We start from the raw sequence: 17,461 nt of genomic DNA on the forward strand, positions 1-17,461 counted from the left end.
AGATTTTCTTTCAATCTTCCAATTATTCAAAACAGCACAAACCAACAAATGCACAGTATGAAGTCTCTGGCATACCTGTGGATGATGTATTTTTCTGGACACCTCTGTACAATGCTCCCATACTAAACTGGAAACACTGAATACCTCATAACATAGCAAAGAAAGTTCACAACACACAAGGCAAACACCTATGGGCATGATTCATCTAGCATCTTACCCCGGAACATAACAATTTAGGCTTTGGGAAGTCTTTATTTTTATCTGTTTCTATTTGCCTAATCAAGTTTTGTTTCTAACCATTTTATCACAAGGCAAATTATCACTCAAGATTTGGTTGTTGTGCTTTTCTTGTTTTCTTTTAAATCAAATACAGCTGCACTCATCTTTCATTTTTTACCAGAATTACACTATCCAAACTGTAATCTTTACAACATAAAGCCTTGCTGGTTCAAAGAACTGGATTAACTGCTACAGATTCTAAGTAACTTTAAAATGAAATTAGAACTTGTACTGAAATGGATACAAAGTCATTTGGCAGCAAAAAATCCTACAAAATCTGCATTCCGTACCAAATCATACGTGTTTTCAAATCATGGATCTAAAGGATTATTAGATCATTTTTAAATTAATTTTCAGTTATTAGCACACAAAGTCATTAGACAGGAAAATACCATCTTGATGATGATGTCATCACCTAACAAGCGAGGCACACAAAAAAAATTCAAACAGCATTTATTTTTGTTATTTCTAAACCAGGATATTGTCAGAGTTTTGGTGCTTTCGTTAGTTTCAGCTGCCATGGTATCACAGAGATGTAGCTCTATAGATCACCTATATCCAATTCAATTAAAACTTCCTAACGACCACTATAATTATCCATCAAATGAAATTGCACTTAAAAGTAAATTAGAAACCAGTGCAGATCACAGTGCAACGCTGTATGTCCTGCTATATTTTCTGCCTCAAAAACTAAAACCGCCCATCTTCTACACCAGCTAAAAATTCTGAGTAATGAAAAGGTTTACCACATTTTAGAATGCCAAAATATATTCCTGAGCTAATGAATTTGGATCATAGACACAAAACTTTCTGAGCACAGAATATCCAGAAAAGCCTAAAGATCCTATGATGTTTTACAAACATTTAAGCATGAGGATGGAGAAGGGGGATGGTGTGCAGTATCTTAACTACCACGAGATTACACTTTCTTGAGGGAAATGTTGCCCAACTGTTTGTTCACAGGTGCGTGAATGCATGGCTTATGTAGATATTGCTCAAATAATTATGATTCCTCATCGGAGTAAGAGATATGATGCCATTAAAATACTTTCCCCCACACTGAAGATGAATGTGAATTCTCTATGAGCAACATAATCCAAAAAGCAATTGTTTTAGTAGCATGTTAATAAAATATCACATTAAAGAAAGATAACATTTAAGGAAAACACTCTTTCAAACCTTTCACCAATTGAACCAATCATAAGTAGTTTGGTGTGTAGAGTTCCACAAGAAAAAAAGTACTGAAAACTGTAGAGTTTTCCTACACACAGATCAGCTTTCACAATATTACTTGTTTTTCTTTAATGCTACTGATCAGCTTATTTTCTGCTCTGTCTTGAAGACAGACATGCTCTGATTCAAATCACGCTTTACTCTCCAAAAAACATCCCCAAAAGTATCAGCACAGCACATGACATATTCAGCTGTGATCATATTTCCCTGGGGCCATACAAGCAGATACTATTATTGCACACAAAAACTTCCAGAGTATGAGTATGCTGCTCTCCTTCATCTCCCCATGAAAACTATATTTGACCAAGGTCCAGTATAAATCCAATAGCTACAACTATGCAGTTGTATTGCAATAAGCTGTAGTCCCATTTCCAGAAGATAAAATACCTAGAGATTAAATGTATTCAAATATCGGTCTTGGTTTTGCAAATCCCATCACCTCTCCCTTTGAAATGATGAGGAGCAGAAGGAAGACCCAAGAAGCTCTTTGCACTGAGGCAGCAAGCAGGGTGTAACAAGGGATGGCGTGGGGAAGGAAGCATAAAAAGATGAGGCAGTATTTATAAAATTTTATTTCCTAAACTTTTATGAAGGTTGGATGGCTTTCCACCAGTTTTAGAAAACATTTGAGTCAGTTAGAATAAGTCTATTTTATGGTCTAGAAAACCTAGATGCTCTGAAGTCAAAGAGAAATCTGACAAGAAGAACCTACTTAGTCCTCTTACATACGTTCCAGTGACAGTTCTGTTCATCTACTACGAAAAGGATAAAGAATTTTTGAAGAGTTGCCAATTCTTTAAATTAAAAGGCATCAAGGAATTATAGAGAGCTTTATTCACCTTTTATTGTACCTTTTCAATTTGGATCTACAATAACAGAACAAACATTTCATGTATGTGAGTAATGGAGAAATACATTTTAGAAACTTCATGAGAGAGCTGGGAAGGAGACAGTTTTTCCTGTTTTGATGTACTTTGAGTTTAGGCATAGAGCGACCATCATTTTAGATGAAAATGCTTTTTTCAAGGCTGATATCGAGTTTCCCCAAGCAGAAACGTTGCTTTACAATAGCACGTGAACATCTTTACCGTCCTGACGTCACTCATTTAGAAGGGATATTAGACAGAGGACCTCACTCTTTTGGTTTGTTTAATTACCCCGACAGGATACCAGGCCAGACTAGATGGTGCTTCTAGGTTCACTGTACTGTATGCATTTCTGATAAATGGGAAAAGAATAGATGACCTGGCAGAAGGCTCAGACAATAACATGTGATTTACAGGACATGAATGCAGCTACTATAAGATTTATCTGACAGCCCTCTCCGATAGTGGACTGTTGAGTATCCGATGGAATGATTTCTAGTCTGGAAAGTCTGCTACTGAGTAGCCATACACATTATTTATTTATTAGATGTTTTGGGTTGAAACCATTTTTAAATGATGCACTTCACAATGCTCAGCCATAAATTTAGTTTTAAACCCTAGAAGGGAGGTAGTGTTATTGGAATGTGTGTCAGACTGAATTAGGATGAGCAACACAACGCTTTTATAAAGTGGCCTTGAATGCAACGTCGATTCTTTCAAAAATGATATTAATGTCAAATAAGCAGGAACATTTTGCAGTAATATTAAATGAAGGATTTCTTTATGATAGATTTATATAAATGTAAGTATACGCACAGACACACGTCTGAAAATGTAGCGTGTCTATCAAAAATATACAACTGTTTTCACCTTAGAAACAGCCTTTTGTCTGCATCTCAAACCACCTGTTTCTCCTTTTACTTTGTGTAAACCATAAAACAATGCATCAAAATATAAACACAAAAACAAAACACAGTACTGATGGTTGTTTTCCATGTGCCCAAATACACAAACTTTAAAGGAGAAAAATTATTTACAAGGTGCCATAATACTTTCATGGAATTATTGTCTTAAGATTTTTAAACACTTTACCAGGGAAGGAGTTTCATTCCTGTATTTTTACGGGGAAAAATGACTTGTGAGATTTTATTGTTCCATTTTGAACTTCTGAGAATGAGAAAAAAATACTCCAGGCATAAATCTAAATAAATATGTTTTAAAAAATAAATCAAGTGCTTACAACAAATATATGATGTTTAAAACAAATTTTCAGAAAGGGGTTAACATAAAAACACCAAAGAGATTAATCAGAACAGTCTTGCAGTTTCATAAAATGATGGCAGACAAATTTGTGAAGTTTTAAATCAAATTTGCAGATACTTACTTTATAACTATGGCACATTATTTATGTGATTAAAAACTAGTTTTTGACCTGATCTTTTGATCTTTGGCACTTCATCCTCTCCATCTCCTCTTAAAAATTAATTAAAATTTTAGCAAAAGGATATCACTTCCCTTCCCACCCTATCTTGGTCAAAAAAAAAAAAAAAAGGAAAAATCAATCAAGCTCAATCCCATCTCCTCCCAGTATCTGTAAAATGTCGTCTTGAAATTCAATTTCATATCTCTCAAGCTTTCATGTAGCAAAAGACAGTTCACTTCTTAACAAAATAAATCACTTCTGTGATTGCCATGCTGACCTCTTTGAATTAGGAAAATTCAAAGTGAAAAATGTAATTATCACCCCAGAACAATCTGTATACATCTGGAGCTAATTTTAGATTCATTTCTCACATCATTTTTCATATTCTGCCAAAAACTACAGCTGCTATGCAGCTTAAAAAAGATTTTGAGTTCTTTGTGACTTTATTGGTTTTTTTCTATTATTTCACAAAGAACAACCTCAGTCTCAGCAACCAGCACTACTAAGCAATCACTATATCCTCAATTTGATTAAATTAGTATTAAATGGCACTGTGACACATATGACAAATAGACGCATTAGAGCACGTCATTTATTCCTTATCCTTTCCATTTCCCACAACCAAACAAGTGATGTACAGTACAGAGCACAACATGATTTTAAAAGATTAGATTACCCTACTAAAAAAAGAAGGAAAGGTCAATCATTAGTTATTGAAACCAGGAGAAAGGATACCAAAAACTAATTTTTTTTAATGGTAATACAAAGCTTTCAGACATATATTTAGTAGTCAAATTAGTTTTACTCTAACACATTAATGAGCAACATTAAAACTTCCATATGAATTTATTGGTGGCAAAGAATCTTTTTTAATTTATATCAGTAGCAATTCTGCTTTCCAGCACTGCAATACGTAAAATACCATCTCTAAATTCCAGAATTTCCACAAAGAGTATAAAATTTCTTTCAGATTAAAAGCACTTTTGTTTTCTGAAGAAAATGGAAAACTACATGAGCAAATTTCTACATACATTCATTAGTAATAAGCTCACTAGAAAACATAACTACTCTTCACTAGTTCATTGTAAAATCTATTAAGTGTAATCTCCAGAAGTAACTGTTCTTATTGCATTCTATTGACAATGCAGACTACTGATTTTTCACACCTTCTATGATTCTTTCATTTGTATTCATGAAATGTCTATCAGCACACTCTAAATAAATTTGGCAATATAGGCACTAAAACGAATAAATCGATGTGAAGAAACATTAATTTTGCATTATCCTTATTCGTCAGGCAAGCAAACCATACCGGTTGTAAATGAAGGTCAAAGGTTTTGAAATGGGTCAGAACCCTTGACCTCTAGACCAATACCATTCCCATTAAAAAAGGCTATTTTAAAGTTTTAAGTAGGGGAATTTACTACCAGAAAGGTATCATTTTTAAGGCACCAAAAGAAAGGCTCAGTAAAAACATTCTTCCATTTAATTAGAAAAAAGAAAGCAATAATCAAGAAGAAAATCCAATTAATACAACATATAACATTCCTTAATCATAATTTGAGAAAGTTATTTAGGCTCTGTCTCTTTTCTACAAATTTAAGAATGTGAAAATTGCACCCAAAATATCTAAAACCTCTTTGCTTTCAGAAATGAAGCAGGAACCAAACAGCTGACAACCAGGATTGCTAACACATTTTTCTCCAATTCTTATTGCTCATCAAATCAATTAAGAATGACAGGATTTCAAAAGCATTTATCATTCATTTCATAATCTCTACACAAAAGGAAAAATTCTACTCATCCCAGAGGATTCAGCACACCAAGATGCAGATATCAATCTGTTTCTATATCCTTAATATTTCCTTAATTCTATTTTCTCTTACAAAAGTGACAGCATAGAATTACTTAGGCATGTCAACTTCAAGGTTATGTAAACACTCAACAGCAAGGTAACATAAAACCTTCAGTATCTTCTCTCTCCAACCTAATACTCAAAATTGCTATAAAAAAAACTTCTGCTTCTGTCAAGACAATAGACCTTGCACCTAATCTTTTGAAAATAATCACAAAATCTTACATTTAAAGTAAAGTAAAATTTTCACAGCGATTTCCATTGTATTCAAAGACAACAATTCAGACATTACATAAATCTCACCTGTGAGCAAAGAAGCATCACCAGCTCCACAACCGAACTGCTAGATTTCATACACACAAGGCCTACAAAAGGAAAAAAATAATGTTAGACATAAATGCATGTTTATGTAGCATCATTTCTTAATACAAAATATTGTAAAGTATTATAGAAGCATCCCAACAATAAAAGAAAGGTGACACTCTCATACCACTTAAAGTAGAATTTTGTACTTTATCAGCATAAAATTAAAGTTTCTGAGGAAAACCATACGTTCCATGCTTTGCATCTAAAGATGCAGCTAACAGTAATACATTACCTCCATTATTCAGTTTCATAAATGCTTGAATTTCAGAATGATCAGAAGTGTGGTTAACATATGTTATATTAATCCACTGTATCTATATTTTGCTACTTCTTGAAGGATTGGGTTATTATATATGCAGAGAAGGGAAATGGCTTTATGACCTTTGCTTTCTCCACTGCACGTTCTCCATTCAGCCCCCAGCTATCAATCAAGTTTCCATTTTGTTTCATGGCAGCAGACATCCCAAACACTCTTATTAGTACTTTGACCCCTAACCCCACACTAAACCTTAGCAGAAGTGCAAGCAGCAACTTATTATACATTCTCAATTGTTTATAAACTAATTTGATTACTGTTATTATTTCTATTTGCATGATGTTTTGGGTTAGTCTATAACTGTTCTTTCAGCCCCAAAATGATTTTTTTTTTTTTTTTGACTATTCATTCCCAGTCATTTTCTTGCCTCTTTTTCTTTTTTGGCCTTCAAATCTACAATATACACATTTCTCTGTATACATCATGAATACTACAGTGAAAATATTTTGAAACCAGATTCTCCTTATCCACAAAGAAAATGCAAGTAGGATACTCATTTCCCTGGTAAATAAACATTTCAGAAAAATCACTTATTCTAGTTAAATGGATGAAATTAATTTGCCCACAATGCAGCTTCAATTAAAATGTTTGTAAGCTAAGGTAATGCCCGTATGTATAATCAAAAGTAGAATCCTATCCTGTTCAGTCTTACAGAGAATATTAGCGTGACAGTTCATAGACTTTTCCCTGTCATAAAAGCTCTGGGAGGCAGGCAAGTTTAATTTCTGAAAGGCAAGTTAAATTCCTAAAATAAATAATTTCAGTGAAGATTAACAACACGAAGTCTGATACAAACACTAATCTGTTTGATACTCTAACTGTGCTTCTGACAACAGTGACACTATTCAGCACTACATTCAGGATGCCTGTCCTAATAATCCAGGAAATAAGCGAATTCAAAAAGCCTTACCATTTGCAGATATTGCTCATACATAAGTCATCAGCACAAGTTGAACAGCCATGAGCTTCCAGCATGAGAGTACTTAGTTACTGGAAGCTGCAACAAGCTCAGGGCCTAATTCAATTCACTGCTTCAACTGAACAAAAACTGCGATTTTCCTCTAAAAATGGGTGGACAAAACCGTTTTATAATCATGAAATTAAGAGAAATCTGAAAAACTCATGATCACTTCTAAATTAACATTATTCCAATAAATATGACTTTTTTAAATTGAGAGCATTAAGCTCTGCTTTACAGGACTGTGCCTAGTTTTTTAGGAAAAACAGAAACCCATCAGTAGAAAGAAAACTCAATCCACTCAAGCTCAACCAATCAGTACTAGGAAAAGCCCCTATCACTGCTGTACATTTGAATTTTTATCACTTAAGATGTGACAGAGAATTCTTCTCAATATGTTCTTCTTACCTTCATTACTACCCGCCAGTGAGAAACCAAAAGGACAGAAGAAGATTCACGCATAAGAGATACACCATAATATCCTCTGCTGACACAGTTTCCAACATACCTGCTGTTACGGCATCACCATGAAAATGCAAGGATTTCATATACTTAAGTTTCTACACTCTATATTGAATTTTGTGTTGACCCCAACACCAGTTTTCTTTCTAAAGTACACATAACATATTCCAGACATCAGCTTCTATGATACAATTCCCTGGAAGAATCAGAAAACTGAAATAGAACAGTAGCTGGTCTGACCTAATGAGACATAGGAAGCTATCAGATGAGACATAGCCAAAGAAGTAGTAGATATACGGCAAATATGAGGCAGCAATGACAATGACCTCTGGCTTAGAAGTAAAGACAGAGAAAAGAAGAGGCAGCAAAATCCAGTGGGCAGCTGTGCAGGAAGGCAGAAAAATGTCTCTAGGGCAGCACCAGCAGTAATAAGAGATATTTTGAGTCTCTAAGATAAAACAAAACAAGTATATATATTTTTTTAAATGGAAACTTACTTGTACCTTCTATCAGCAATTCCTGCCCATGGCTGCCCAAAAGAGTTCGAGAAAGAAAGGGAGCAAAATCCACAAAAATCTCTCTCAGAAGCGGGGCAGCTTTTTCCAAAGCATGTTCAAGTCTGTCTGTAATACTAGTAAAAAGATACATATGATTAACAAAACAAAATGCTGGAGAAATTCTGCAGAGCACAGATTTTTGCCAGTGTTAAAGTGGTACAGATGTATAAGAAGGCAACAATAACCCAACGCTCACACTTTCCCAAGCCTTTATTAGGTTTTGATCATCAACAACAACCTAAAACAAAGAAGCTTAAGTGATTTTTATTAAAATGTGGAATTGGATTATCAACTGGAATATCAAAAGGTAAGCCACAGCACAGCTCTTCAGATGTTCAATTAAAGTAGTTACCTCATATTTGAAGCAGAATCCTCAGGCACTGAAGAAACTGTAGGGACAGATGGCAGTTTTGAATTAGATGATCGCCTTCCTACAAGAGAGAGTAATAAACAAACTAATTATATAAGAACACATGGCAGAGGTTATACGTCTGGACCAGAAAAACTAAAGTCTCAAGCTCTACCTTTGAGAAGCCATTGTTTTCAGGTACATTTGGGACTAGATAATCTCTTTGACCTCTCTGTACCACAAACTTTATTTGCCCATAAGACTCTTATTTAATTACATTTGTATTTACCAGATATGCCTTAATAAGCTTTTAAAATGTTGCTCAGAACAAACAAAGTAATGCAAGGAAGCCCTGCCAACTGCTCTGTGGAGGGACTTGGACTAAACTGCAGCAATCCTTTCTGGCCTTATCACCTACATGTCTGAATAAATTTAAGAACGCTTACAACCTCGAAACAGAGAATACATGTAATGACTTACATAACCTAATACTCCTGCAATGTACTAATATGCACAACTAATAATAAAACTAATAATACATACAAATATAAAGCCAAGTGGTAACATTTTAAAGCATCTCTCTTGGTTACTGGAAGGCTCATCCAAATTTTCTTTAACAGAAAACCATTTATCTTCTGTCTAACATTAACAACACATTTCTTTCAAAATAAAGCAGCATACAAAACTAGCGAGTGTAGTTTAAAGCTTTGCCACACCAGGACTCTGACAAAGACAGCTACGATAAAATTATCCATTGCACCACCAGCTTTCTTAGCATGATGGCAGCAGTATAACTTCATTTATGAAGTATTAACTGTGTCATATCGATTATTCAAAGGTTGATAGTGAAGTCTGGGTCATTTATGTGTCCTGTACTTACAAAAAAAAAAAAACCCCATGCAGTTCTATTATGCCTAATACTACATGGCTCTCATCAGCAGGGTAGTAAATGCTGTTCAGTATATAAAGAGAAACATAGACTTCATACTGCCGTATGGATTGGTGTTAATGATAGAGAAAGGCTAAGCAAAACAGCCAGAGATTTCACAGGTATTTGCTGCCAGGACAGGAATGGTGAAACTCACAAATCTTGCACTGTGTTCCAAACTATAGAGAGGAATGAATCTTAGCAGACGGATTTCTGTGAATTTCTGGGAACACGACCACTTCTAGTCCATCTGCAATCCTATCTGTTCTCAGCTTAAGGCCCTGTCCTATTCTCTTTCCTCTTACCTTGACAGTTTCAGACTCCCATTGCTGCTGGAGTAGGGTGGCAGGGGGAAGCATGAAAGAAGAGTTTAATCATACCAGTTCCCACATCTAGCTTAGCAAAGACCTGATCCTTCTCAGAACAATGACTGCAGAAAAACTCCCCATCACCCTACCTACACTGGTGTGCGCTCAACTAAACACAACCTTTCTGGAACTACTCTGTTAAGATCTTGAAAACATCTACCAGAAGGTGACATCTGCAACTTTCCAATGTTTTTCTACTTGACTGAAGTCAAATAAATTTGTAAAAAGAAGGCAAAGTACACAGTGACAATGGCATCGAGTGCACCCTCAGAAAGTTTGCAGATGACACCAAGCTGAGCGGTGCAGTCGATACAGTAGGGGGAAGCCATCCAGGGGGACCTGGACAGGCTGGAGAAGTGGGCGCATGTGAACCTAACGAGGTTCAACAAGGCCAAATGCAAGGCACTGCACTTGGGCCGGCACAATCCCAGGTATTTATACAACCTGGGGGAAGAACTCCTTGAGAGCAGCCCTGCAGAGAAGGACTTGGGGGTCCTGGTGGACAGGAAGCCAGACACGAGTCAGCAATGTGCACAGGGAGCCCGGAAGGCCAACTATGTTCGGGGCTGCATTAAAAGAGGAGTGGCCAGCAGGGAGAGGGAGGTGATTGTCCCCCTCTACTCAGCTCTTGTGAGGCCCCATCTGGAGTACTGCGTCCAGGCCTGGGGCCGCTGGCACAAGAAAGATGTGGAGAGCTTGGAACAGGTCCAGAGAAGGGCCACCAAGATGATCAGAGGGCTGGAGTACCTCTCCTATGAAGAAAGGCTAAGGGAACTGGGCTTGTTTAGCTTGGAGAAGAGAAGGCTCTGGGGAGACCTCATTGTGGCCCGCCAGTACTTGAAGGGAGTGTATGAACAGGAGAGGGTACAACTGTATATATGGGTGGATAGCAATAGGACATGGGGGAATGGTTCTAATCTGAGACAGGGGAGGTTTAGGTTAGATATCAGGAGGAAGTTTTTCACACAGAGGGTGGTGATGCACTGGAAGGATGCCCCATCCCTGAAGGTATTCAAGGCCAGGCTGGATGTGGCTCTGGGCAGCCTGGTCTAGTGGTTGGCAATCCCGCACAAAGCAGGAGGGTTGAAACTAAATGATCATTATGGTCCTTTTCAACCCAGGCCATTCTATATGATTCTACACATCCTTGATACTAAGGTTATTTCTCCTGTCACATTTCAAACTTCTTCTCTAAAACACTGACATTTTTCCCCAACGATGCACTTTCTATCATGCGAGATGACGCTTTTCTCTAATCGCGTTACAAAGGCAATGCAGAAACTAATTAACAAAACCAATACATCAAAATGCTAAGGAGTTCTCCTTTTATTTTTCCTGTCTTCATACGTAGATTTCTATGTGAATGTGAATCGCTCACTCTTCAAAACTTCACCATTAAGCTCTTATTTTGACTTTTATGTGGGATGATGGGGTCAGAAAGAAGTTTGGGTGGGCTATACAGAATGAGGGACAAACGAGTACACAAAAAGCATTAGCTGAAAGTGTGGTAGAGTCTGAATCTTCTACGCAATCTTTCCAAAATAATTCATATAGTTGAGGCAAATCAAAGATATATTTCCTTAGAGGGACAGCTGGATTCAATGGGATAGCTAGAGTATTTTTCAATTTTAGCTTTTAAAGTACTTCTGATAACTAGCATTCATACATATAATGCTTTTTTTTTTTTTTTTTTTGAATCAAGTTTTACACAGTCAAACCACCAAAATGCATTTTGGTCTTTCCAAATAGGAAGCATTCAAATGACATGCTGAAAATTAGCAAAAACATAACCAAACAAAAACAAAGAAAAACCCAAAGACCTCAGAAAGCAAAAAAAAAGAAAAAAAGAAAAAAAAAGTCGCAATTCAGCAACCTTTTCAACTCAAAAGACTAGACTTCTTAACAGGGTTAATATTGATTTTTTTTTTTTATACATATGTTCATACCTAAATATAGGCAATACTTCTTTCCACATTGCCTGTTGGATTGAAACTTGAAAATAATTCATTTTAATGGTAACTTTTGTATTTAAATTATTAACTATAATTCTCCATTTTCTCTCTAAAGCCCAGCACCTCTATTCTCAATTTTAAAAAAGTGCTCTAACTTAATACAAAACTGCCTGGTGACAGACTTCAGCCCATACACTGCCTGTGTGTTGAAATTTGCACACTGACAGGGGAAGATGAACAGAATACAGGACTGACATGATATCTAAAGCCTCCAAAATAAGAAAGTCTGCACAAGCAGAATATTTTGTTGTATAAATTCATCCAGGCTTTTAACTATATATAAACCTGTGACCAGTAATCCACTAATCTTTGAGTATGTCAAAATCATCAAAAGTAAAAGGAAAATGAAAAAAAAGGCTTTAACAGTGCAGCAGGACAGCAGGAGTTTTACAGTTAAATTTATTTAGGCCCCAAGTAAAATAATTGAGGGAAAAATTAGAAAAAAAATCAAGGGAAACCACTGCTAAGACAATGAAAGGGCATAATAGCCATCATGAGGCTAATAAAGAAACATGCACTGAATACTAGGTTTTCGATTTTTTTTTTTAAACACACAATAGCATTGGCAAAAATGGTGACAGGTAAAGGAACTCTCTAACAACAAAGTGAGAATGTTACTTTTCTTTCCAGAAATCAAAACAAACTGTGCATAACAGAGAACAATTAGGTCTAAATGCATAAGTCAAAAACCAGTAAGATTTAAGTTAAGATCAACTTTCAAATGCAGAACAAAAAAAAAAAGAGCACTGATAATTTGAATTTGACAAAAGCTTAAGTCAGGAATCCAGGCAGCTACACAAACTGATATTCCATTTTAAGATTATGTAAGGACATTTATGGTCTAAATTTCTCCATGTTTATCATGACCCTATATTCACATTCCAAACTCAGACTCATTTCACTCAAAAAGGGTGACTCTCCAATTTATCACAGCTGAGAATTTTAGATGTGATCAGTATGCACCGTGGTATTTGTATTCCATTTGTGTTTTGTGAAAACACTTTATTTTTGACTTTAACTCAGAAATGCCTTTTTATTCTAATAGTCCAGCTCCGAAAAAAAAAAAAAAACAGTTCAGTAGCATATTTTCATCTACAACACACATGTGGGTAAGAGCAGTAGCTACTTCAAACATGTGGAACTAAACCAACTTATCTCTTCCTTATCCTTTCACTGATAAACTGGCTCCTTCAAACTGACAGTTTTACAGACATTAGCAAGGACATAAAAGAAAATGCAAATAGATCATCTGTCTAGCACCCTTGCAGTGAAACCTTATTGTTTATTCAAGGTCCCCAAGGGTCTAAACAAATAACATTTCTAGCAATAAAATATTGTTAAAGCAACTCCTTCTGTAAGATCTTAATGCTTTTGCACAAGCACTTACAGAATACGTGTGGGCAATACAGAAACAGTCCATGACACACTTCAGTCTGGGAAGATAGAGACAAGTTAAAAAGCAAACAACTCAGTTACACTTCTTAATTTTGTACAACAGATCTACCATATTGAAATACACTGATGCCTTTTATGAAAGGAGTATCCGGTAAAACAATGAGCTCATTCAAAAATACACTTCCAGGGTTGGAAGTGTAAAATGAAAGACTACAATGAAAGATTTTACAAGCTAATATAAAAGATCTGTTACACAAACATGTCTGCAGGTTAAACCAAAACAGATTTCACAAAACCATGGTGCGCTCTGAAGAGAAGCTGTTCTAAAACTGTTTTCATACTAGTATTAAAATATTCCATTGCATGTCATTAACATTTTAGATTATTTTCAAAGTGTCATTAAACTTGTTGGTAACTAGTCTTCAATTACTGTTACTGTCAAGTTGAAATGCTCTTTGAAATACTTATTGTATTCCAATAGGTTTCTTGAATTACTGCTGCACTGATGGTAACTCACTTCGTATGCACTTTAACTTGAGCCTGTCTCCCACTTTACATCCAGACTTGAAGATATTTTCATCTCTGTATAAAAATCAATGAACACCACTCTTCTTTGCAAAAGCAGAAGTCTGTGGGAGAAAATTTACATTTTCCAGTGTGTAGGACTAAGAAGGAGTCACAATTCCTTTTTTCTTTTTTTTTAATCTCGTGTTAGTGCTTATTCCCAGCTTCCTTCCAAGTACCCATCCCTGTTTTCACCTCAGCCTTTGAAATGGCCTTGTTTATAACTTCAGACTTTGAGGAACAGACAATGCCTCTGCTCAGGAGAAGCAGAGGGGGAAGGGGGCAGACAACACAAACTGAGTGGAACTCCTCAGTGCTTTCTACACTTGGGAGTGCCAGTAAGGACAAGATGCAATTCATGCTTGCCTCTTGCTTTCATACACCCTCTTTATAAAAACCAAACATTTTCCAGTTATTCAAAAGCCTCAAAATCACATTGTAATGGTAACAACATACATATGCAATTCTTTTAAGTACACAAATAGACAAACTCAGCATCACACAAAACAACTGGAAAGCGAATTGCCAAATAGTTCAAAAGAAGTTCATACCACTTCAGAACATTACAACTGTAACTGAGAAGTTTAAAAAGAAAACTAAGGGACAAACAGAAATACAAACACTCTACTATTGTACATTCACAGTAGCTCGGACATCTTCACCAAGTCCTGCCTTTCCAATAGCCCCTCCTGAGTACTTCACATGTAAAACATCAAATCTCACATTCTGCCTGCAGTAAATTCTAGGAAGAAACAACTCAAGTGTATCCCTGCTCCCTGGGTAATCACTCATAAATGGTGCTTTTTTGCTCAATACCACCCTCCGTAAGATAGGGCTAAGAATAGGCTTTGTTTTCTCCATTCATTTTCAGGATCTTTCAAAAATTGGGTTAACAATTCCAGCAGAAGATGTGCCCAGATATGAGCCACCACCGAAATATTCAAAAGCAAGTTTAGATCACAAGGGGCAGATTTGTACTCAGGAAAATTTTTTGTACTCTGAAATATTCAGTGGTTTGAGTAAGAGAATGGGAAGAAGCTTCTGCTAAAAGGACACACTGTTTGAAGCCAAATAATGTTTTCACTCTCTTTCAGAGTATCAGAGGAATAGAATGAGCTGAGATGGTTGTCTTTTCAACTTGTCAACACTTCATATTTGGTAGGCCAGGACATGTCACATCCACTTGATATAAAGTCCAGCAAGCTTTGGACAATGTTAAGGGTCAAATATCTGAGATACTCACAGACTCTGAGCTACAGGCAAGTTAAAAACTCTAGGAAAAAATACTGGTGACGTGACAGATCAATTCTAAGCACACACAGACATGAACAGAGACCTCTGAAACTATAAGGACTAATATTTCAGCATGCAATTTTGATACTACACCTGTAGGTGGAGGATGCTCACATACTACCTAAAACTTATTTCCAAATTATGCTTATACACATCTTACAGCTAAAACGCTGTCACTTGCTGTTTAATTTCATTTCAATGTCTTTACCTCCTGTTTTTGAGTAAAGCAACACAAGTGTACACAGTAAGCATTATATGCAAAGGTTCTATTTGCTTAGTTGCTTTTTAAAATGTATTAAGTGGATATGAAACATTTTATAAAATATTATAAAAAATTATAAAAAAGCAGCTGAAATTTAGTTTGAAATGTAGCAACATTGTTCAATAAATAACTTTCATAAAAATGTGAAAGCCTACAATTTATACTCATTATACATATTCCCAGTCTTAGCTGTTTAAAAAAAAATCCTTAATGATTAAGTAAACAGACTTGCAAAAAACATTAGCTAAAAAAAATGAGTATGAAGTATTAACTCAGCTGTATGTAGGCAAAATACAGTGAAAAACATGATCTAAACTCAGGGAAAAAATTACTTTTATTTTGATTTTCTAGGAACTTGTCTTAGTGTTAATCCAATAAAGCTAAAGCCCTTATACAGAACTGTATTTGAAACTTAAACGTGTGCAATTTACCTAATCCATACAAACAAAAACTACGCTAACTCTGCACTTTTTTTGTTTCCATGCCATTATTTTACTAGGAAAAAAGAAGCTTCACATTCTGTTCAAAATCTTGATTTCATTTAACCCTTCGCTTCTTTTAATTAATTAGACTGCCAGTCTAAACATGTCTAATATTTGTATCCTGATTAGTTTCTTTTTATGCATATCAGTTCAGATTAGGTGTAGAATTTTTGCCAGAATTCCTAGACATGCTGAAAGTCACACACAGTTACGAACCACATCAGTATTGTTTACTGTCTGGACTTCTTATACATTCCGCAGGCTCAGGGACACTTGTATTTCTTCTATACTTTCTTAAAAGGTTGAATACATCTGAAAATCAGTGTTTATCTGATTTGTTGACATTAAGAGCAAAAAAATATTGACTTAAGAAATGGTAATAATTAAGCCCGTATCTAATCTGGATAATCAGATAAGAAATTAATACATTATAACTTAATTTAAAAAACAATTTCAGGGTACATCAGGTTTTATACTTTTAAAAACAGATTTGCTTCTCAGAGCCGATCTTCCCCAAAGCACACTGGCATTTTAAGACAGCGTCTTTTCCTAGTCCAAACATTATTCCTAAACTACTACAGAGCTTCCTCCTGCAGTTTCAATGATTAAATGGATTCCCATTTTTGCAAAGAATAAGGAAGTATTAGGTTTCAATAGCTTTTCATTTATCATGGCTGGAACAAAATCTTTTGGATTTCCCTAAGAAACATAACGAGCAGTTGAAGACGACAACAAGTACATGCTAGACACATGAGGACATGAGAATGGATTATATTTTTTACTTTTGCAATTTGGATACAAATCATAAAAATGGAGGGAAAAAAAGCTTAACCACTGAAAATTGATATTTCCTTCATTAAGATGCAAATCAGTTCCAAGTCTTGACATTCAACTTCACATACAAAATCACGAGAACCTACATAGCCTTGTGACTTCAACATGGCTAAGCAGAAAAGCATGCCTTTGAAACAGCACATAAGGCTAAATATCATTTATCTCACATGGAACAACCAGAGAGACTAAGGGTTCAAAGGACCACTTTGCTTATAAACAACCTACTCCATTTTGTCCCCACTGAAAAAAACTGTCCAAAGCAATTAGTTTGCAGCAACACTGAGTCTGACCTCAGGCTAAAGGTACTGGAAGCACTTCTATATAATTTTAAGTCCTAATTAGCATTAACGAATACACCCTCAGATAAATGTCCTACAATTTTTAAATATATTTTAGGTTAAAAAAAAGTCTGTTAAAAACAGTATAATGTGTTTACGTGAAACACAAGCTAATAAATCATGACTGCTTTTTAAAATCAGAATAATTGTGTAATTATACTACTTTAACAGGATCAGATGTGCACTTGTTCAGCTAAGAGGTAAAATAATACCCCAAAGAAGTCTAATAGAGGTTTGTATTGTTTTTAAATATAATATTATTTTTGTAAGTTGTTCTTTTTTTAAAAAAAGAAGGGAATATGTTTGGGTTCTTTTTGTTCA

General features: G+C 35.5%; 1 protein-coding gene across 4 annotated transcripts in view; it reads right to left on the bottom strand.

Annotated features, from left to right (window-relative positions):
- The window catches only part of LRBA (LPS responsive beige-like anchor protein), a 377,228-nt gene that overhangs the window by 268,834 nt on the left and 90,933 nt on the right, over nt 1–17,461 (bottom strand). For 3 of the 4 annotated variants that reach the window (XM_021393535.1, XM_021393538.1, XM_021393536.1), the window contains 3 exons: nt 8,668–8,746; nt 8,256–8,389; nt 5,960–6,021 (listed from right to left, as the gene is read on the bottom strand). In XM_021393535.1, coding sequence (XP_021249210.1) covers nt 5,960–6,021; nt 8,256–8,389; nt 8,668–8,746 — 275 coding nt within the window. The remainder of the gene's footprint in view (nt 1–5,959; nt 6,022–8,255; nt 8,390–8,667; nt 8,747–17,461) is intronic. The other variant, XM_021393537.1, reaches the window with a different exon arrangement.

Source organism: Numida meleagris, chromosome 4 (genome assembly GCF_002078875.1).
Source record: "Numida meleagris isolate 19003 breed g44 Domestic line chromosome 4, NumMel1.0, whole genome shotgun sequence".
Classification (NCBI taxonomy): Eukaryota; Metazoa; Chordata; class Aves; order Galliformes; family Numididae; genus Numida; species Numida meleagris.